The sequence below is a fragment of the Clinocottus analis genome, unplaced genomic scaffold, assembly GCF_023055335.1.
Source record: "Clinocottus analis isolate CAN_PGR_092001 unplaced genomic scaffold, fCliAna1.0.p SCAF_19, whole genome shotgun sequence".
Taxonomy (NCBI): domain Eukaryota; kingdom Metazoa; phylum Chordata; class Actinopteri; order Perciformes; family Cottidae; genus Clinocottus; species Clinocottus analis.
Window position 1 is genome coordinate 8,621,506 of NW_027175920.1, and position 24,241 is coordinate 8,645,746.

Genomic DNA, 24,241 nt, shown 5'->3' on the forward strand with positions numbered 1-24,241 from the left:
GGTTGATCAGGAGCTAGAAGGTTTACAGCCCAACATGGCTGGGCATCTTTCAAGTTATTTCCTTCTTTTTTTTGGAGCAAAAACAGAACTTATCCAGTATGCAAGAGGTGGCGTGGCAGTTGCAGATTTGATGAATGGAGTGATTAGAAAATCCGGATTGAACACCAAATTTTACAGTCACAGTGCAGCGGAGAGGACAGGGAATTCAAAGAAAACACGCATATAATCATGAATTTGCACACACAAATCCTTGGAGGCACACAATTATACATTAAGTATGCGGAACACAAACGCAAAGATTTTTACTCCATGTCGCCTGTTCAAGCAGTGAGTCAACAGACATATTAAAAGAGGGAATGATGCCACTGAGGAGGGATAACTTAACTGTCTGTGCGCAAGCAACCTCACACTGTTGGGGGGTGGGGAGCTGATTTATCTAACCCTACATACCTTTGGTCCTCCTTTGTCAGGAGACCTTTACAAACAACACTGCTGTACTTGATCTTTCTATCTATCTATCTATCTATCTATCTATCCATCTATCCATCTATCTGTTTACAAGTCTGTCTAGCTAAATAGCTAGTGATCAAGCTATCTATTTAGCTATCTAGCTATCAATTTTCTATCCATCTATCTATTTATTCAGCTTACTCGCTAACTATCGAGCTATTTGCCTCTCGCCTACTCAGCTATCATCATGTGTTTTTATTCCCCTTCAAATTCTGCTTTTCTTCTTTCTCCAAATAGTAGCCTCGATTGCAAACCCATCCCTTCCACTCCTTGTCAGCGCTGCTGTGGCTGGGTAGATGAGATGTGATGAGAGCCACGGGGAGCTGTGTCTTCTTGGCTCTATTGCATGTCCTCTTCCCTTCTTCTCAGCAGCACATTCTGCAGATAGCAGAAACAGGATTGGCATTGTGTCTCTGGGGTGTGTGCACATCTACAGCACAGTGTGTGCTGGGTGTCGGTGACTGTTCATTCAAGTATGTGTGTGTGAGTCACACACTCCGTGTCATTTCATTATACCTTTCTCTCATCGGCGCGAGTGGATGCAACATGTATAATTCATACCCATGTCTGTGCCTAGGAATGGATGCGTGCCTACGTGCTTTCTCTCCCACTTACTACACCCCCGACCTGTCAAGCGAAACCATTCATTTACAGTATATCAGTCGTGGCCCCCCTCGTGCCTCATATTGACTGTGACGCATCAGTGATTGTTGAATCACCTTCCTCATAACCCTGGGGTCCCTGGCTCCTATGCCAACGTGCCTAGCTTTCTCTTAACGAGGAGGTTACCAACCTGCCGCTGACAACGGAGCGCGGCTCCTGACTCCACTCCGGCCTGTGACTCATTGGTGAGTCATCGCAACAGCGAAAGGGGCTTTAAAAGCACCCCGAAGCAAGTGCACCCACACATAGCGATACACATGGTGCATGTGTGCACACACCACACACCTTATCTTTTGTTAGACACATTATGTTGGAGTCTCATCTTGGTGTGTGTTTAATGTTAGGGAAGTGGTTTGTGATGTAATTTGTCTGTCCTCCCGTTCTCTTTTGGTGTCCAAGTACACACACAAACACACACACACACACACACACACACACACACACACACACACACACACACACACACACACAATTTATGATTGTAATAGAGTTTGTCTTTTTCAGATGAAAACGGAAAAGCAGAACCAGTAATTGTTTGACACTTGGTGCATTCCAATTACCGTGCTGTTGACTCAGCCTCGATAAGATAATGCCAAGCATAATGATGAGGACGGTGGTTCTGATATTTGTGGTAAATTGGGTTCAGTGGTAGGCATTCAGCCACTAGAGGGAGACACCGCCATTAGTTTCTAGCATGAAAAGGTTGTGTTCACAGAGTGAATGATGTTATATTATTATCTTCATGTGAATTTGATGGCTGCTGGTCACTTGTTTGAAACGACCAGTGCATTATTCAACTTGAGTTGTAGCAAAACAAACCTAAATGTAGCTTAGAGTGGGCGATATTACCACTTCATTTGAATGTCTCTTGTCAGGTGTTCACGTTTCCTCTGTGTCCGTGCAGTATTGCACTCCTAAGACGCTTATTTGCTGATGTGGATATTTATCGAAATAGGCAAACACATTAAAAATGGAACAACTATATATGAAATCAGCCAGATGTTTCTGAAGGCAGTTGGGCTCAATATTTGATTGTCCTGTTTATTGTCCCGTGACACAACCAGTCATGTGTTGACTGGTTGTGTCCCAGGTGTGTGGTGACAGCTTTGTAGAAGTGGGCACCTCATCCATGTCGGCGTCACAATTTCACTTGTATCACATATATAACACTTGCCTTTAGGGAAGGAAATCCACATCCAAATAGTCATGTTACACTAAAAGCTAATAGCATGTTATACGTTATTTCTATGCTTCAGAGATAGAGATTGAATCTCAGTTTAATATGGCGCTTGGATTCCAGATTACTGGAGTTATTAATGGCAAAACAAATTTGAAAAGGATCCACACCGACTACAAAATTGGATGAAACTATTTTTTCCCATGTTGGAAATCCATGTTGGAAATTTGAATGAGCTATGGAGGAGTTGAACATTTTCTTAAGTTTCATGGTTTTAAGCTGTTGTGTGTTCTGAAATGTGTGCAAACGGATAGCTCATAGTGGATGATTCATGTTCCCTTGGAGACAATAAAAGTGTCATCACCATCATCTTGCTGTCAGAGCAGTAGTGCTGGATTTCATGTGAGCGATGGAGCTGTTGTGTGATCATGGCTGGGGTCGTTTCTCAATAGATGTAGTAGCAGTCAGCTTTATAACTCCATGTATCTTTTAAACTGTCCGTCCTTAGAACTTAATTCCAAAGTTTGAATAGGGCCACCTTGGGCAACAAATAACGAAGATGGCTGTCGTGCTGCAGTGTTTGGAAGCTTTAATAGCTCATTAATGTCCCTCTTTGTCTCTGCTCACATCACAATCACTTGTCTAGAACAGCTGACCAGAACAAATGTACCAGTCCTCTTTTTTCTAGGGATTGAATTACTTGCACTGAGGTTAAGCTGGCAGAAATCTGATGAGGGGCTCCGGCTTTAGATTTATTCACACAGCCTGTGAAGGAATCGGTGGAGGAAAATTTGAGTTCCCAGCTATTTGAAGAGGTAATGGCCAGAGTCTAATAGTGGACTGTACACAGTATTTTTTTTAAACATTGGCAGAGGGCTGATGTTAAAAAGCTGTCACCTGGAAATCCGACTTATCAAAACCTAAGGTGTGATTTACCAAGATCACAAAGTGTTTTGATACCAATGAAAAGGACATGAAGTAACATGAAGAACGTACAGAAAAAGGCTCACTTTAGCTTGATGTTCATCACACATACCATTTGGCTCTAGCATGCTTGTGCGTGTGTTGCTTTTACTCATGTTGCGCAAGTCGACGGACAGCAAGTGTACGACTTAAGGAGGAGCGTTGAGATGTTTATTTCTTCATCTTCAGTCTGATGAACTCAATAAATACTTTCTGTCGTAGCTAGCAGGTAACCAGAAGGGCCTTAATTGGCCATTTGGGGCTAAGCTGTCAGATGGAGAGAATGCATGGGGGCGCACAGACAAGTTGATGCTAATGCTGCTGGCCATTACACGGCAGCAGTTTATTGGGATTGTTTTCTTTAAAATTGATTCATGGGGTGCTGCCGCTATCAATGCCTCCTTCGTGACTTACACGCGGCAATATATTTACCCTAAACTACCGTTTTAGTAACAATAACACACGGTACATTTAGCTTTATAACAATGGGTGTGAAACGAACACGTCATCCACAAAGTAGCTGTCTGAGAGACCACTATAAAGCTTCCTTGTCGAGCCACAGCTTGAGGATGTGTTTGGCCTCACGACATCGACGTCAGAACAGTTGTTTTTGCTCCAGCTGGCCTGTGTGGTTAATCTTTAGAGTTCAGTCCTTGAGGTGCCTATTAATCTTAAACTCATCACTATGCATTCATGCTGAGTGGAAGGCTGGCGCCCGCATTGGAGCTGAGAGGACAGATTATTGCTGCATCGCAGGGAACGACTGTGTTTTTGTGGCCTTGTTGGTCGTCAGTGTGCGAGTGTCTGATTCTCCAAGGCATAACTGGAAGGTCTCATGTCGGTGTCTGCAGATAAACATGATCTCAGCACAGTGTCAAAACCTTCTGTGCCTATACGGACTGACAAATCCTTGATCTTTTTATTGTCATTATGTTTTCCTGTCATCTCTTTCTTATTGTCGTGTATTTTAGTGTGTGCATCTGGCTTCGGATGAATCAGAGTGTTGTTCTGAGAGACTCTCATCCAAAAGAGATCGTGATTGCGCTCAGGTGTCACGTCAACCCGTGGAGGAGCACTCGTCTCACGTTGGTACACATCGCCGCTACCCACACGCATGCACACACATGTAGACGCACGCACACACACACACACACACACACACACACACACACACACACACACACACACACACACACACACACACACACACACACACACACACACACACAAATACATACGGCGGCAGCAGCTTAATCACTCAACAGAAAACGATGACAATGACGAGTGACACATCGTCATTCAAATCCAACTGAACTGCCGCATAATGAGTCATGGAGGATGCTGGACATCAGACGTCAGAAGCAGTCGGCTCCCATCACAACTGGGTGAGAGGGTGAGAAAAACAAACACAGCATGGCTGTTTGAGTGTAAAGGGAGAGAAATAAGCAAGACACAGTGTATTTTAGGTCTGTTTCTCCAAGAAATGAATGGAATTACTACGTAGTTGTGAACACTATATATATATATATATATATATATATATATATATATATATATATATATATATATATATATATATATATATATATGTTGGGTCATATTACAATGATACGGTTGTGACATTTCAACCTGATTCTGTTTTCCTTTGTGCAGATATTGACAGAGTAATAGCCCTGCTTAGAGTTGCATACAGTACACTTTACTACATGCTTGGTGATTGACATGATTTTCATCATCATTGCAAGGTTACTTCATTCAAATGAATGAAATCCTGGGGCTGCCACACAATTAAAAACCCATACAGGCTTTGTATAGTATCAATTTTACTGTGAGTATGACCTTTGCAGAGGTCGATTAACATGTTGAACTTACACAGCCGTTGTAGCCCTGATTAGGGCTGCATGATTATGCAAAAATGTGGCATTGCACTTTCATATTTAAATACACAGAGCACTGTGGTGCTACATTTCTGCTCATGAACAAATATGTTCTTTTAAAATAAGGTCCTTATTCACAGTGCATCTCCTAAAAGCAAAATAGAATTGTCAACATGTGTTGCTCGAAGAAGCGAGACACACTGGATGTGAACGTTAAGGGGGACTTGAGGCCAGTATAAAATGACAACACTATGTTCTTCTGATTACAACCATTTGCTACTATAAAGCTTGTGTGTGCATGTGTAAGCTACACCTTGACACCTCACCCCCACAATCCTCCTCCCCACTTATAAAAATTGATTAGCTCTGTAATCACTGGAGATTTAGCTGTAAAATCACTCCTGAGAAAAGAAACCATAGGGGGGAAGGATTGGAAAGAATATAGGATGCATGAAAGTATTTACACTCCCCAACACGTCAAGTTTATCATCTACATGTGTAAATATATACTGCATATAATGCATATATACTGTATTTGCTTATGTTCAGACCTCTAATTAACAAAACATTTGACTCCAATTTTTTCCAAGTGGGGCTTGTCCAAGGTTTCTTTTGAAGGTTAAGGGAGTTAAAGAGAAGTTCAAAGCTAGCAGCCAAGACTTACATTGCTTCATCTTTTATTCAGGCCAGCCCTCAGGACGAGACACTCTCTACATTGCAGTATATCTGACTGGCATTATGCAGACCGGGAGGGGCAGGGTCATATTATAGTGTGCGGGAGGAAGAGATGGATAGACAGGTAGGAAAAGAGTGGGTTCTGGACGGAGAGACAGAGAGAGAGAGAAACAGAGAAAAGAGGCATTTGGTTTCAAGTCCTCCAGGCAAAGCATTTCTATTTTTCTCTCTGAGGATGATTAATTTAGAGAAATTAATCAACAATTCCACTGTGGTGTGACTGTGTGTGTGTGTGTGTGTGTGTGTGTGTGCGTGTGTGTGCATGTGTGTTTGTGTGTGTGTGTGTGTGTGTGTGTGTTTGTGTGTGTGTGTGTGTGTGTGTGTGTGGGTGTGTGTGGGTGTGTGTGTGTGAAATGTATTTATAGAACAGTGCTCATTTAGTCCTTTTTAAAGCGCAGTGCTCAATTCAAAATACAAACAAATGTTGACTGGAGTTAACTTTGTTGCCTTTACAGCAAACGTTTTGGAGGAACTTGCTTTTGGTGAAAAAAAAGAGAAGATATAAAGCTAAAAATATGTACCTTAAAGGGCCAACAGTTTACGGCTCAAGAGTCAAACAGCCTTAGTCGTCAGCCTCAGCTTCTTCTTTTGAACCGCTCACATTTAAAAGAAAGCTGTCTTTATCTCCTGAGGGCATCTCATGCAGGATGAGAGTCATGCCTAACGTTATTCAGAGCTTTTGCTTCCTGGAAATCTGTGTGCTTTTTTTTTTTTTATTTATCTGTGCCCACACTTTTAACCAAAAAGCTTTCTTGTGAGCCAGAGAAAGATGGGGGATATTATGTAACAGATCATTTGAACCACATCTTTCACCATAAACTAGAAAGGACATTGTCTTTTATACCCAAATCGATGTAGAACATTTCACATTTCATAAGGGTGCTGAGGAGAAAAGGGAGCAATCCCTTGCAAAGTGATATGATATGTTCGTGGAGTAGTGAAACTAAAACCAATGTGTGATAATTACGTCAATGTGTGACTTGTTTAGTCCACTTTAAACTGAAGAGAAGACATTGCATGAGGCATTACTTCAAGTTCCTCATGTCTTCTTTTTTTATAATTCAAAGTGGTTTTAATTTAAATTGAATTTTGGCTTTTTTCAGAGAAGACACTTCGTCCTGAAGAAGATAATTGTTTTTCAACATGCAATATTCAAATTTTAAAAAGTAACTTTGTCTGCAACGTGAATGACTACGTACATTACTTTTACAGTCTTTGTTTATCATTTGGACAGAAATAAACTCACTCTGACTCGGTGCTCAGGGCCAAACATGATTTTGAACGTTGTCTCTGTACAGTACAGATGTTGTCAGGCTAATGTGCCATGAGCTTCAAAGAGCGACTCATCTCTTCCAAAGCGTACGTGGAATCAATAGCGGATATGAATTATGTGGACCTCCGCTGTGGTTTCTTCCTCTCCGATCACAGAGACGCATGGGCTCACGTCGATAATTCTCAAAAATTCACTATGAACTTATATTGAAAGATGCCGAAATGCCATGTGCCTTGTATGTGAGGGAATATGTGTAGGAAGGATGATTCATCGGCGAAGCGCAGGATAAGAGAACGGGAACTGTGCTATTGTAAATCATATAATACTGCGTTAATCCCAAACTTTACTAATTTGCAGCTGTATATTCTTTCAGAAGAGGACATGACAGACAAAGTTTCAGAGCTATTGACCTGACAGGTGCAACGTGTGAGGATAAGAAAGAGATCGACTGCAAAGAAAAGAAACTTATAGCTAAAGGAACACATGACTAACGCTGAGATATAAAGCAGAAAGGAAAGTTAAAAGAGGTGATATCTTTGTCACAGACGGACGTCAAGACCACACTGCTCAGAGAAAGAGGGAGTTAATCCTGGGACCCTTTACGGATGACTCATACATATGGGGGCAGCGCTGCTCCTCGGTGTGTGTGTGTGTGCGTGTTGTTCTGTAGAGAAAGTGACGATCACTCTATTAAGGTGCTCCAAAATGATGACGTTGGTTTTACTGAGGGGTAGCTCAGATTCTCTGTGTGTGTCGTCTTGTGATTGGTCCTGTCTGACTAATTCCAGTAGGGACTGGGAAGGCTGCGGAGTGCTGCCGCCCCAGTAATTACAGGAAGAAGCTTTCTTAAACTGACGCTCACTTTCTTTCGCTTGACCAATGAGCTGTCGAGTGGAGCGATGTGTCGAGGTGTCTGCAGTGAATTATATATCGTCACCCTTCAGGGTGTCACAAGTCCAAATAGATTTCATCTTTGTGATTACGCGCATGCTCAGATTTAGGCCGGGCGATGGGGTCAATTTGATAATTCAATCTCTCAGTGGAATCGTATCGCAAGGAAATCATACATTGAGATATTGTAATGAACAATTACGTCGTCAAAATTGATGTTAACGAGCACATGCTAACTTAATGACTACATTTTTTAGAAAGTCTGATCAATATTGTAAAGGAATATTATTTTGAAGAATGCATATCTCCCAGTCCTCCGACAGGCACAGGGCTTTTTAAGATAACACCGGTATAGATATTTAATGGTTAACAAGAATGCATATGAATTGATATTGTTTTATAACACAAACAGACACTTGTGATTAAGATCTCATAGATGTGATTATTTCAAATGTACTGAACATTTTAAAATGTATGAATAAACTCGTGCTTTAATGGCGACACTGTTTCTCGGGCTTCTCTGACCTTTTTCGCTGCAGATATTTTGACACACGGGAAAGGCACGGGTGAAACCGGTAACATTAACGATATCTCCATCTCCTGATTAAATATTCCAGTGAGCTACTATGAGGAAATGTCAAAATGTCTTCTGTGGAAAAAGGTCTATATATATATATATTCAGATAATGTCCGGTGTTGTGCGAGCGCTGAACACTCTGCCACCACCGGAAGGACACAGCTCAGCTCCAGACAGCGGGGCGAGTTGACTGCTGTTGAGGCCTCACGTTCTGGGGGCTGCACCAGCTGCTCCAGCTCTGTGAAACTCTGTCGGGGAGAAAACAAACTGCTAGCGGCATATGTAAAGAAGGAGGCAGCACAGGGGTCAGAAAAGACACAGACTGTTGCACACATGAGGAGAAAACAGTTAAACAGTAACTTCATGTGTTCACCGTTTGTCAATGACTTAATTAACCTCACACTGTGTTTCAACTGCTGATACATTAAATATGTCATGGACAATTATGTATTAATATGTAAAATCTCATTGAATTATTCAGCATTAAGGAACAACGATGACTGTCCACAGAAGACTATCCGTTTTCGGCTCAGTGGAGACGGCTTTCTCAAGCCCCTCAAGTATTAGGTTCCCAAGTGGATGTTGCCAAAGTGTTTTATTTTTTATTATTTTTATGTTTGAATGAAAATAGCCCTTAAAAAATAGCAGTACATGATTTATTCATCCGTCAAAACCATTTTAGACCTAAGTGTGGTCTAGAGCCCAAAAAGAAGCCTGAGCTGTCAATCGTGAGCTCAGCTCTTTCTCGCTGTGGTGTACATTTCTCTCAGAGGCTTTGCTGCCGCATACGTTTTTACTGTGTCTCCCTCAGTCCTCTGAACTCCAGCCCTTTCTGTCTCCCAGCTCTTCCTCTTTTCTGTTTTATTCTTCCTCAAAAAAAGGTGTGAACTACTTTTTACACAAGGTTAGCAGTTTAAAAGCTTTTCTCAATAATATTCATATATCTATTCAACATTCATAGATCGAGAGGGATGGAGACAGGGGAGGCGATCGGTATCGATAAGCTGAGCCCACACTTTTCACAGAACATAAACTAACCTAGAATCACAGCAAACACACACAGATGCCCATAAAACACACATCAGTCATCTTAATGTTTTTTTTCTTATTGTTTTTTTTAACCGTTTTTTTTACTTATTTCTGAACGTTATCTGCTAATGAAAATATTGTTACAGTCAGTCAGTTGTAGCCCTAGTGGCGATGCTCACAAATGTGCCACAAATGCGTCATTCGAATGGGGAAAACATTTTATTATAGCTTCCACCCCACTCATACTAATAATGCGATGCATATATTCTGTGTGAGTTGATGATCCGAGTAAACTGGGCTATTCCTTGTGAGGTTGATAAAGTGGATATGAGCTGACCAGTAATTGTACATGATCATTCCAGCAAATTAGTTCTCAAATGAATATCCTGCATGGTGCAGCTGAACCTGGATATTCTCATCAGAGCTGTATTTTATTATCAGTGAATATGAACATGGTAAACCAAAGTATGAACTGCAGTCGGAGGTTATGTTGTTTCTGTGTGGGTCCTGTCCGCTTCAGAGAGCCTGTTGCAGGTGTAAGCGCATTCACTGTATGTATATATATATATATATATATATGTATATATATATATATATATATATATATATATATATATATATATATATATATATATATATATATATATATATATACACACACACACACACACATAGTATACTTTGTGCTTTTATGTGAGTCAGCATGATCACGTCAGATCATTTAAGAAGCTATACCCTCTGGCTGTTTGAATAGGGGAAAAAGGGGAAGGAGAGTGAGTGCAGGGGAGAGAGGGAGGATGAGAGGTTTAGAAAAAAGGAGGCATGCGGCGGGAGACGGATGAAAGGAAGGAGGAGCAGACAGCTAGGGGCGATGGAGAGGTAAATGGAGGATGCCAATGAGAGATTTGGTCAGTGAAAGCAGAAAGAGAAGGAAGAAGAAGACACCTTTAAAAAAAGAAAAAGAAAAGAAAAAGAGGTAGCGAATAGACAGAGGAATGCCTTTATGTACAATGTCTGGATGTGTGGGAGACACACACACACACACACACACACACACACACACACTCTCTCTCTCTCTCTCTCTCTCTCTCTCTCTCTCTCACTAACGAGCTCTTCACAAAGAGTCCTCCCCCCTCTTCTTAATATCCTTTTCCTCCTATATTTCCCTTCTGACCTTCTCTCGTTCTCTTGCTGCCTGCCATCATCTTTTTTTTATATTCTGAGTGAACAGCAGATAAATGCACAAGGCCGCCGGCCGCTCATTCCTACAAAAGGCTCTCTGCTTGTTTTTCATTATTGATGAAATAGAGTTCAAGAGATCTCCACGTAGACACAAGTAAACACATACACCAGCAGAGGAAGTTAGGACCACAGAGAAGATGCACTTGAGGTTGAGTGTGAGGGCGAGACAGTGTGACACAAACACAAAGCTCAACCACCACCACCTGCTCTCCAGCTTTGATCAAAGATCTGTGTGTGTGCTCACCAAGAATCAAATGGTGGAGTGAAAGAATTCATGCATGGGAGACGGAGGGATGGAGAGAGAGAGAGAGAGAGAGAGAGAGAGAGAGAGAGAGAGAGAGAGAGAGAGAGAGAGAGAGAGAGAGAGAGAAAGAGAGAGAGGGGGACATAGACAATGCATACTCTAAAAAACAGGATAGATACAGAGGGAAAGAAGGGGGTGGGCTTTGATATAGGCATCATAGCAGCTCATATTCTCCAACAAGCTCTGCTTTCTCCAGCACACAAGAAGACCACAGACGCCGAGCCACCCCCCCTTCTCTCTCTCTCTCTCTCTCTCTCTCTCTCTCTCTCTCTCTCTCTCTCTCTCTCCCTGTCTCTGTCTCTCTCCTCCTCCTTGTTTGCTCTCCAGTAAGGGGGCACGGCTCCTGCCGTGTCGATTGGTAGGCAGTTACAAACGTTACTATTTCGAGAGAGAGTCAATGCATGCGCTCTGCGCACCGTAGCGAACGATCAAAAGAGGAGAGAGGCAGAAAGAGAGAGAGGCAGAGAGAGGCAGAGTAGGGTTTTGACTCGTTCTTCTGCACATTAAGTGCCGTGCACGAGAGGATGATAGAGCGCAAGGAGACTCGGACCTGCGGCTGACGGAGAATCCAGGTAGAAGCAGAAGAAAGCAGACGAGTCAGGCGAGGAGCTTTGCAGAACAGAACAAGACCCCCCTTTTTTCTTTTTTTGTCTTCTTTTTTCTCGGATCAAAAGGAAAGAAAACAAAAGGAGAGAGGGAGGTAGAGGTGAGCAGGTAGAGGAAAGATGGCGAGTTTTGGGAAACTCACAGACTACTTTAATCGCCGCAAGTCTCAAGAGGAGCTGCGGGTCGGCAGGAGCTCGCAGCGCAGTGGCAGCTACTGCTGCACTGTGGCAGAGGCCAGGTAACCTGTGTGTATGTGTGTGTGTGTGAGAGTGTGTGTGTGTGTGTGTGTGTGTGTGTGTGTGCGTGTGTATGTGTGCGCGTCTATGTCTTTGTGCAGGTATGTCAGGCCACACAGGGGCATATTTCTGTGACTGTAAACACACATGGTCACGCCCCTATGTTTTGCTCTTTGTGCAGCAAAATGTGCTTGTTTACATGCCGTGTCTTGAGAGGAGTCATTCTCCATTGTGCATGCCATACAATCGAACGATTTAATTACAATATATATATATTTAATGTGAATATAATATACATGGATATTCCAATATGAGAGGAAGTTAAGGAGGTTTTTAAATCAATATATCTATATATTAAGTCAATGTTTCTGTGCATTCATGTGGGACTGCACGCATACAGGTGTTTGTCTACAAGTGTGTGTGTGTGTGTGTGTGTGTGTGTGTGTGTGTGTGTGTGTGTGTGTGTGTGTGTGTGTGTGTGTGTGTGTGCGTGCATGTAAGCTTGAGTGTATGCATGTGTGAGCCACCATTTGGTTACATAAGTGTGGAGGTGCAGGGGATGTGTGCTGTCAGGCATGGTGCGGCAGGATACTATGGATTCTTCCCACTGACGCACCATTAAATACTGAGGCTTCTCTATAGATAGAAACAGGATAAAGTCGATATGGTCCATGGCGAGGAGAGACTTAAACCATGCTGTTCCACGCTGAGAGCTTCCAGCGTAGAACACAAGGGTTTCAGTACAATGACAGCAGGTGTTGAAGAGGGGGGGAATGTGTTTTCATCCAAGACAATCTGGGGGGGGTTTGAAGCTGCAATGTTACATTTAGAATCACATCTGAAAGTACTTTTGAGGCGAGTGTCTGTAGGGCTTTGTTGAATTCGGGAAGTTTTTGCTTCGAATCACAGCGTTCACAGAATCAGCATTCTAAATTTTGGAAAGCTGTTAGGAAGAGTCCCGTGTTTCTCTTTTTTCTTTTTTTTGCAGTGTCCTGGTTAAGCTGAAACAACAATCCTGTTACATTGCTTCTGAGCTGACATCAAATTACATAACCAGGATGAAAGTGCAAATCAAAATGCTAATGTGAAAAAACTGCCACTACTCTCGCCTTGAAATAATGCCCCTCAAATCTCATATCATTCACTCACAGCACAAGTGTTAGCGTGGGTGGACGTGTGATACAAAAAAAGCTCTCAGATTCCCAGCCATCACAAACCCAGCATCTCTCTCATCCCCACAGTCTCTTTGTCTCTGTCTCTCCCACTCTCTGTCTCACAAGCCACCCCCTGCCTACGCCCGTCCATCTCATCCCATCTTTTTGCTCTGTCTTCAGTCTCTTTTTATTTTATCAGTCTCTTTCTCTCTATCCCCTCTTTGTCTCGAGAAGGGGTTTGTTGGTATGAAAGTTAAGACAAGTCTGTTTGTAGATGTTGGACCAGGACAGCGCAGTGTCTGTTTTTGGACTAAATAGAAGGAGGAAGAATTGCACAACGTTATAAATTCCAACGCTTCAGTATTGTCAAGCAAGTATCCATGTCACCTGCCACCCTTCTACTGAGACTAATTAATGGTCTTGCATCTAAATTTAGCCAAGAGCTCACACTGTTCCGAACGTCTGCCCCCATTGGCCTTAACGCCGTCACATTTCCACTCACGCCAGATCTCGTTGACATATTTTGTAACTTTTTAATTAGAACTTTGGCCCATATTAATCTTCACGTTTGACAACCACACAATTTCACCTTGCTGATGCCATCAAAATGTGAGAGGGTACGTAAACTTGACATTTACATTATTTCTATTCTAGTGGCATGCTTTGCTGTCAACACCTCATATGTGCTCACATTCTCACATCCTTTTAGGTTTGTCAGTTTTGCTGTGTTTTCTCCATTTATCCAGCCCCCTACATTTGATAGATTACATGCAAATATACCTCCAAAAAAAATACTGTAGTGTCAGCACTGTGTTTTGCAGAAGGCTCTAACTCTGTCCTCTCTGGGATACAGCCATGATGAATGATGAGCAATGAGGATGATTTAGGCTGTGATGTAGTATAGTGAAAAAGTTATTGTCCTTCACTCTATAATGTAGAGGGTTAAGTCGGCAAGTCCACAATGCCTGGTCTTTGCTCCGGCCTGTCACTCAAGCTGCTTAACGCTGCTTCATTCAATCTCTTCAGTCAAGTGACTCCTTAACCGATGTCGACTGGACCACTGAACAATAAAGACAGAGATTGATCCGTTCATACCCTTTTGCCTCATGGGGTCTGTGCTGTTTCTCCAATGCTCCTGAGAGTTATCAACGTCTGCCCTACTCAGCACTGAGATTTATAAATGATGCTATCACGGGTCGGCTTTATCCGGAGAGTACAACGTCTGTGAATCTCTTTTGTGAAGAAGGTAACGTCTCAAAAAGGGTCAAGTGTTGGAAAAAGTAGAGTCAAAAGGAAAATAAGGAGAAAATTAAAAAAAATCTCAATCTCATCCTCAACCCCCCCCCCCCCCCCTCCACCCCCATTTAAACACAGTGGGAACACATTAATACTGAATAAGACTTTTAATGAATGGCTCATGACTAAATAGGTAAGCTTTTCTTATAAATGAATAACTATGTGATGTTTAACTGGCATCAGAAGGACCTTGCATTACATTAATATCAATATCCCTCACTGCGTTAAACCTTCTAATGGGTTAATCATAGAACTGAAATCTTCTGCCTCTCGTACTGGAGATTGTTTCATGAAACCTCCTTGGGTTGGGAACACACATTTTGGGTATGTGAGTATGTGTTTGTGTCACAAGTTGATTCAGCACCATGGATAGTTCTCACTACAGCAGCTACAGTCATCAGGAGACACATTCAGTCAATAAGACAGCAGCCTGGGGGTCAAGGTGGGGAGTATAAACTCACCGATATTCTGCTCAACCGTTTAGCAATAGCTATTTAGCATTAGTAAAGCATGAGTAAACATGTAATTCAAAATTAATAAAGCATTCCAACATAAACACTCAATAGTAACTCATTAGTATGCAATGTATAAACACAGTTATACATGTTTTATTCTTGATTAATACGCTTGCCTATATTGCATTTCATGAGACAAATGGGGAAACCATCATTCATATAGTATGAACCCAATCATGAAAGGCATAACAGTCAAGTTTATTAATCAAGAATAAAACATTTATCACAGTGTTTATGGATTGCATACTAATGCGTTACTAATGAGTGTTCATGTTGGAACACTGCTTTATAAATGATGAATGAAGTTTTTACTCATACTTTACTAATGCTAAATAGTCAGTAGTTATGATGAAGTGCTACAGAAAATACTATTTTAGTTTTTACATCACCGAGCTGAGAAGAGTCAAGGCGTTGCATGTGCTACTTTTAGCATGGAAATAGGTCACTAATACAAATTGGAGTACATCTGTTGCAGTATTTTGGCCCTGCAGCAAGAAACATCTTCATTGTTCATCAAGTCCAGAAAGAGATGGAGGAAAAAAATCCAAACAGCCAGATGAGGAGCATTTGTAGAGTGTGGGCAAGCGTATTCACACACGTCACATTCACTCAGTCATCCTATGCTTCCTTTGCTTTCTCTTCCTCTCATAAGTACCTCATTGTGTAATTCTTATTTCTTTATTATATTCCGAAGCGGATGCACACAGAATCTCACAAAGAAAGTGAGTTTTATCCCTTGACTGCAGCACCAGAGATAATACATTTGGCAACAGAAAACATGTGGTACGCTTGATGCTTACAACTCGGGGCAAGACATTGTCGTGTACAAAAATGCAGATGGCTGCTCGGAAGGGAAAAAAAAATCCTCTCCACTCGTTTCCCCCTTTTTTTGTGGACAGAGTCGCTTAGCAACAGGTTTGTAGGCCCAAATTGTCCGATTGGCCTGGGCCAGCTGTTCAGCCCGGTGTCTTCTCATCATGATGCGCTGCAGGGAGCCAACATCCGTGTTTGTGTGTGTGTGTGCGGTTGCACGTGTGTGCATGTGTTTACACCTTGAGTTATTTCATCTCATGCCAAACGTGAGGAGTTTGAGTACGCATGCGTCTGTGTACGTGTGTGTGTGCGTTTGTCTGTGTGTCTGTCTGTGTGTGTGTGTGTGTGTGTGTGTGTGTGTGTGTGTGCTTCAGGCAAATGCTTGCAAGTCAGTATGGATTTCTGAGGAGTGAGAGACCTGCCTGTTTCTATTACCATCCAAGTGTGGGTGAGTTTGTGTGTGTGTGTGTGTGTGTGTGTGTGTTTGTGTGTGTGTGTGTGTGTGTGTGTGTGTGTGTGTGTGACATTCCTGCATGTATACAGTCACTATGGGCTCTTCCTCTGATATTCAGCAATATGAAAGCATTATTCATCATCAGACCATTCATGTCTTTGCTTTGAATCTCATCCAGGGATTCTCTGATCCCAGGTCAAATATTCACAACTGCTACACCCACCTTCTCTATCAGGGGAGTAGTTTACTAGCTTACAGCGGGCAGATGTCAGTACTTTACTCCTCTCGCCTCCGGATGTGCTGACTTAGAGCTGCCTGTCGGTTTACCTGATCGCTCCCAAGTGATAAACAGCCCCAAGCCTGAAAATACATCCTGAGCCAGACATCTAAAAGAGTTAAAAGAGAACTGAAGTACTTTACATGAATATAGGCACATTTAGAGTTTTACTGAAGAGCCCTTGTCTGTAACATGATGTTAAAATGTAGCTTGTAAAACACGCTGGCACTAGGAAGGCGTTTGGAATAATGCATAAGCAACTGAATGAGGCTGCATCATTTGATTCTCTCATTAATTAATTAATAATGATCTATAATCTGCCATTGTGAAGTCGAGCATTTAATGGATTAGATGTGATCCCATGCATAAATCAAACGCTAATTTAATTGTCTCTCACATCAGCTCATGCTGATGATATTTGATTATGCTCATTGGGTGATGATACAGGAATTTGTATTGCCACAGTTACCAAACTCGACATGGTCACACATTTACATGCAACGCAAGCACAGTTTGTGTTAGATTTTATGTCATATCTTTAAAAGGAATGGTTCCACTCTTTCTGCTAAGCTAAACTAATCGTCTCCTAGCTCTAGCTTTGTAATTAATGGACAGATACGAGAGAGATATCAATGTTCTCGTCTCACACTTTTTGCAACAAAGACATGAAGAAGACAGAGAGAGATTGGGAAGTTCACACATCGTACAGACACACATGCATCCTCATACAAGTACTGCTATAATTACACACACAGTTCTGTCAGTATATTAGTTTGAATGACATTTGTATACAGTGTCCTACTCGGCCACTGATGCTTTTATCAAAAACAATGACGAGACAAATACATTTCATATCTGAATATCAGCTCTGTCTGTTCATATATAAAATGCCGGGGGGAACTCACAACCTGGATTCATGTCTTCTTTCAGCCACTTCTGCCAGACTGATATCTGAAATGTTGGCCACATATCATTGAATTTGATCACATCTGAGTGATCCCAGCTGGCGCTGCAGTGAGTGACACGGTATTGTTTTTTCAGGTCTCGTCTCTGTTCTATTATAAATGGTTCACAAAGATTTTAGGGAGGATTTGATGTAATATTAATCACATCTGTTGTAGTGGAATGTAATACTCACAATCTAGGGAACGAAGGAGTCAGTTGCGAAAAAGGTTCGAAGAATGTATTTTCCTCCGATAAAAGAGAAACAACAAGGTATACACGTGCAACAACACCCATGTGTCTCCTTCTACAATGCATTGACATACAAAACCGCCTCACGTCTCATCATTAATATATGGCTTGCAAATTGTGCACAATTTGCAATTAAGCCGGTCTTGTGATTGTGGCTATTGACTGGAGTCCCGCGGGACATCGCACGGTATCAACCGCTATGAAAGAAAGCAATTTCTATTTGTTGTGTTTTCCAAATGGCTTCCACCTTGATTATGCTGAGGTGGAAGCAATTTCACTATTGATCAGTGTAGCTGCTCTCTTGGTGCTCATTAAGCTGTGTGTGTGTGTGTGTGTGTGTGTGTGTGTGTGTGTGTGTGTGTGTGTGTGTGTGTGTGTGTGTGCTGGTATTGTATTACACAGTTATAGTTTACAGGACAGATTAACAATCTGTCTTCAAACAGACGCTGTATGAAGATTGAAACAGGTTTGTCTTCCTAAATCTTGCTGTAATCGTTCGTTCTGTTAAGACTAGCCATTAAAATGTCTGCTTCCAGTGATGGGGTGTGTGTGTGTGTGTGTGGGGGGGGGGGGGGGTGCTTTCAGAGTCATAAGCTGTTATTGTGATAATCATTGGAAACAACACGCTCCGTCTGATTGACTATTTGTGCTCACCAACCAGGTCGCTGGAAAGGAAGCTGCAGAGACCCATCCTGGCAAAGTCACGTACTCTCCCCAGCATCCCCCAGTCTCCCACAGTCTCCAGGGTCCATCACTCTCATCTCATTGGTGGGAGTCCTCCTCGTAGGAAGAACCCGCCCGCTGCCGCCAGCCACCCAAAGGCCTGCACTCTGCCACCTGCAGGTAACAATACCATGGAGCAACTAAACGACCCTTTTTGTTTCATTGCTCTGGGGGTTTGCGTAGAATTGACGACATTCGTGTGATTCTTTTAATGTCCTTTGTTTGTTTGTTTTTTCCCCTTTGTTTACATTGTGTCTCTGACAAATCTCTGGTAAATGTCCCCCAAATGCACTTAGCACAATTATGGTATTGGAAATCAAAACATTCCTAGTCAGCCTGACTTGTGATGTAGGAAATGGGGGCATTCGGCTTTCACAGCAGATTCATATTGATTTATTGAAAACCACTTTATGTCTTCAGAGCAACAGTCCTGTAAATGGTCAGAAAAGATAAATGTCTTGCTCACATCAGCACTGTTTGAAGCCCTTAGTTTCAGAGGAGACTGTTTCTCTGACCTCTTAATTCAAACTAAAGTCTTGAATACGTCAAACATATCCCGATCCATTTACTTTCAAACTTCCACCAAAGCTTTGCTTCTTTAATATTTAACTAACCTGAAGGAAAGCACAAAGTGTCTCGAAAGAAGTGTGTGCAAACAAGATATAGTCTCTCTCTCTCCCTTGCTTATAAATCAAACACAATCCCTTCCCCAAGTGTGACGGAGAATCTTGTCACCTGCTGACCAGGATAGCTGTCATTTTATGGATAGATGACGGTCAAGGATGAAAACACATATAGGTGGGGAGCTTTTTTATTCCACCCAAGGACAACTTACTTGTAATAACACAAAGAATTTAAGATTTCTTAAGGATATGTAATCTATGCTTGAGCTTGCTTGCAAACTGTAAAAAGTGACCTACATACGGCCCTTTTTAATGCATTCATAATTTCTCAGTGGATAGTTAAACATCAGCGGATTCTGCTTCGAGCCGCTCTCACACTTTTCCAAAGTGGGTCATTTGTAAAATAATCTTCTCTCCGACCTATTAACACCATCCGAGACATGGACAGACTCCACTGCTGTCAGCGAGCCATCACGTCCATTCACACTTCCTCCTCATTTACATCCACCCAGACACACACACACACACACACACAAATACACGCACACACACGTTTGACAACAGCCCGTCGACCATTGATTGACGTTGCACAACTCAACTTGATCAAAGCAGTCCACCACCACCAGATGGATAAGAATTGTCACGTTTCAAGTGTCAGGGGAAAAAGGCTGCGTTATTTTAGTCCTTATTTGTGATGTATTAGAGAAGCTTGCACATGAGGCACACACACCCTTAGCCCTCCAATTCCTGAAGCAGAATGTGTTTTTTTTCTCTGTGTAGCTTTTGAGAGAAAAGACATGTTTAACTTCACAAAGACAGAAAAGAAACGGCAACGATTCGAGAAAAGGAACTTATTAAAATAAGGCGAAGTCTTCGACTTCAAGTCAACCAAAGTCCCACTGGATTCACGGAGAGACAGGCAGCAACGCAGACGCTACCAACTCAGACAAGCACAAAGTTTTCACAGTGTAATAAAACACCATAGTCTCTCAGAACTTTAGTTTTGTGCTAACCCCAGAGACACCATACTTCCCTGAAAATAATTTTGACCAGAAGTAAATTATCAGATGAAGCAGCCTCAACGTGATAGCAAGTGACGTTATTCTATTGCCGTATCCCAAGTGTTGGGGTGTGTTTCCATGAGTGCCAAAAACTCCGAGGGCAAATGTATCTTCTGCCACCACATGACTCTTGACATAGTGACGACAGAGCTGGCGGCTCGCAGCGAACAGCGCCAACAACGGCAACAGTGCTGACAGAGCTAACGGCGTTTACCTGAGGGGGCACCGGAGGGTTGATGCTATGCTTCTGCAACATCGCAGTGCAAAGCGGCGGTGGCTATTAGCCAGCTTGTGGGGCACAAGAGAGACTCACATACACAAGAATATATGCACGGCCGGCCCGGCTACGCAAACAAAGCACAGAGAAGCTCAGACTGCAACACACACATTTAGTACCATTGATATCAGGCAGTTTCTTTTGTGTGCATTGGTACAAGTTTAAAGAAGGAAACATGAATAAGCACTTTTCTTTTCTCTCTCCGACTCCTGCCAACTCTCTTTACCTCCCACAGTCCCAACCTCTCTCTTGTGTAAAATATGAGGATGTTGTGTTCTCAATAACACCACTTAGAGGAGCAATGAGCCGACCCCAGCCCTCACGGCTCCTAAATCTTTACTATTACTACGTCTAATTCCTGGACTTAATGACATCCCCTGTGATTGGTTTATTTAGCCCAAGTGCTTCCATTTTGTGTCCTTACTTTACCTTTCTTTGTCTGTCTCTGTGTCTGTTTCCCCCTTTGCCCAACTGCTGCTCAAATAGAGAGAGAGAGTCTCACATGGCCCCTTGTTGCCTAGCAACCACTGTCATCGACCATGATGCGGCCTCTCTCTGTCTAGCGCTCTCTCTCTTCCTCTTTCCCCCCTCTTTTTCTCTATCTCTTTCTCTCTCTCTTAATCTCTCCAACGAGGCTGACAAAACTTTAAAAAAATTAAAAAATGTTTCAAGTTGTTTAATATCCCAGCTGCACTTCATTCACGGATTTAGGCAACATCCCATATAAGTGACAAGCATGCCGAGGAGCTTGCATGGGGAGTTGCTCCCTCGTCATTTTGTTGCAGTGGTATTTGTCTCAGCTTTGGAAGCCAGATGCGTTTTGGCTGCTGCTCAGACAGTGGAACTGATTGCGTAATATTTCACTTTGCAGATCATTCAAAGCACCCACAAAGACAGTCACTACCAAAAGACCTGCTGTTGAAATCTTTTAATAAAGATGTCGTTACAATGCAATACTACGGATTAAAATACATTTGTCTGACGCAAGTCTGACAAATGTATGTTTTTATGATCATTATTTTTTGTTTACTTCAAGAATGAATAAAAGGCATGCTGTTACATTCAGATCAGTGGCATGTAAATGACATAATGACATCTAGCCATGTAAAAAGGAAAAAATATCTTTGAAATTCCAAACTTTAAAGCAAGAAAAGAAGCTTGTAATCAAAGCTGATAAAATAACTGATTTCCGTTCTTGTTACTTTACTACAGCTGATGTGTCCACTGACTGTAAAGTTGTTTACAGATATTTAATGCTAGCTATCTCCTAATAATAAAATTAAGTACTTGAGAATACTACACACCCATTGTAATCATGTCAGCAACAGACTGAATGTTTAATTTATGAAACCAGTGTTTACCAGATGTTAACTGTCTTAAAGATAGACAGCGGTTAAGGTTATAGTGTTAGCAATATTAAATTAAATGATATATATATATATATATATATATATATATATATATATATATATATATATATATATATTTATATATATATATATATATATATATATATATATATATATATATATATACACACACAAACATTTCAAATAGAATTAAACGTGAGCATGCTTCAATATTTTACTGTTACTTTACTGTTTTTAACTCAGCAATGTCCCGCTCCTTGATTGACAGAGTTTCTGTAGCTTACCCAGCATGCATCAGATAAGCAACTGAAAGAGCAGTATGGGTTTTACTCAACTGTGATTAGTGGGTTCTGACAGCACGCATCAGTCATTCCTCCAGAAAAATGCCAACGTCACTGCAAATGTGTTCCTTCCTCTTCATTATACATGAGCCATCATTTCTCTCGAGCGTATGGAATCATAATCAAGTTGTTAAGGAGGCAGGCTGAGAATAATGCCATTCAGGAAATATGTTATAAAAGCAATCAGTGGTTGACATTCCACAATTTGTGGAGTAAGTTTGCAATAATCATCGATAATAATCAACAATGTGTTATCCATCCAGTCTTTCTTCTTCCTTTGTTTCCTTTCTGACTGTTCCCTAATCCCATCATTTGTCCTTTTCTTCCATCTCCTCTCCTGCAGGTGAGCTGTGGCGTTTGGAGGATGACATGGAGGGCGGAGATGAGCCTGAGCACGGCGGCTGCTCCGTGGCCCGGCCTCGCTCTCAGTCTCCCTTTTCCCACTTCCGGGCGCGAGCCGCCTACCTCCGCAAGAGCGTCTCAGCAGATGACAACCTGGACATGGGCTCGGACTACGGCTCTGCGGCCGTCGTGGAGACCAAGCCAACCCGTAGCAACAAGGGGAAGCTGAAGAGGAAGTTTGTAAGTTTGATCCCTTGTTTCCTTTTTTAAAAAATTTTTTTTTTATAAAACTATGTGGGAGTTTGGCTCAAAAAACTAATCTTGGCTTTCACACATCGCATAGCCGAAGGAGTGAATTCTTACAGACACATGTTCACACATACACCCACGCTGGCGCAACTACACAAACTACACAATACCACACGATGGCACAAGTGTTGTGTGGATTGAAGGTGATGTAGAGATTGCTACAATACATATGGTCATTTAGTAGAACATGGCTTAAGTTCTTTCTCTCACTGCGAGGATGTGTCATCATGCAGACATTCACAGCAGCTCTCACATGAAGACATGTACTTTACCTATTGTCTGTCTCTTTTTCTTTCAAGCCCCTTTTCTTAAAGATGTTTTAACACATCAATCCATGACACGTTACTTTTTTTACTCCAATTATGAAGTTTCAATCACTCAAGCTCTCAACCCAAAGCTGCTTGTTAGATACCATCTTCTAAAAGTGTTGCGCCCTGGCCAAGTACTCCATATTTTATCTAATTATGACTGTACTTTTATATTTCATCTGATATTTTATTTTTGTATAATTTGTTATATTTTCAATACAGTTGAGAGCAAATTCACAAAAAATGGTTTGCGGCCGCTGATAGGTCCATGATCTTTTTATCTGCTGCAGAAGATATTAAAACTGAATTTTTAACGGACCGTTAGCACCAACTCTCTGAAGACGCTGATAATTTCACTTAACTTAACTTTAACTGCTTGAGGCTCATAGTGTGGCAATTAGCGATCTTTATGCATTAGTTTGAGGTCCATTTGCATAGAAAGGGCCAGATTAAAATATATCCCTATAACCTTATTAAAATACGTACAATTAGCACTGGAGCAACGAGACATAAGGGGTGTATTTCACTCTATGGGGGTGCTTTGAGAATCTCACGGTTTCTTTTTGTCTCATGTGCACAGTTTCAGCTGATGCAAAAGCCGCACAGTCCTTTTGTGACTAGGCTCCTCAGTGTTTGTCCCTTTGGCTCTTTTGAGGGTAGTGATGCCAGATGCTAGCAGGTGAATCTGCATTAATGATTGAAGACCTCTATATTGTCCCTTGGTCACTGGATCAGGTAACTGTAGACCTCATTACCACCCTGGACTTTGTAATTGATTCTCCAGTGTCTCAGGTGTAAGAGGACACCAGCATAGGGAGGGGATAATCTGGTGGGACAGGTTTATTTTCTCAAGTATAGAGCTAGATGTGGACGCATGCTGTTTAAAATGTGTCTGAAAAGGTGATATTGCACTGATGAGGGATTAATTTGTCGTATATACTCTTAAGACACAATTTGAAAAAAGCGTCTGGATTTCAATTGGAATTCAATTGTCAGAACTCAAAAGGACTCTTTTTTTTTTTTTAGTCAAGTTGTCTTTGACACATCTTGTGGGCCGAGTTGGAGCACTTTCTTTGCAGGAGAATCCATCACAGAACTGAA

General features: G+C 41.8%; 1 protein-coding gene across 6 annotated transcripts in view; it reads left to right on the forward strand.

Annotated features, from left to right (window-relative positions):
- The window catches only part of ankfn1b (ankyrin repeat and fibronectin type III domain containing 1b), a 117,785-nt gene that overhangs the window by 4,968 nt on the left and 88,576 nt on the right, over window positions 1-24,241 (forward strand). For 2 of the 6 annotated variants that reach the window (XM_068583147.1, XM_068583148.1), the window contains exons 1-3: window positions 11,602-12,085; window positions 18,448-18,629; window positions 22,525-22,763. In XM_068583147.1, coding sequence (XP_068439248.1) covers window positions 11,967-12,085; window positions 18,448-18,629; window positions 22,525-22,763 — 540 coding nt within the window. In that variant the 5' untranslated portion in view covers window positions 11,602-11,966. Of the gene's footprint in view, window positions 1-11,601; window positions 12,086-18,447; window positions 18,630-22,524; window positions 22,764-24,241 lie in introns of those variants that run through there. The other 4 variants (XM_068583146.1, XM_068583145.1, XM_068583143.1 and 1 more) reach the window with 3 other exon arrangements.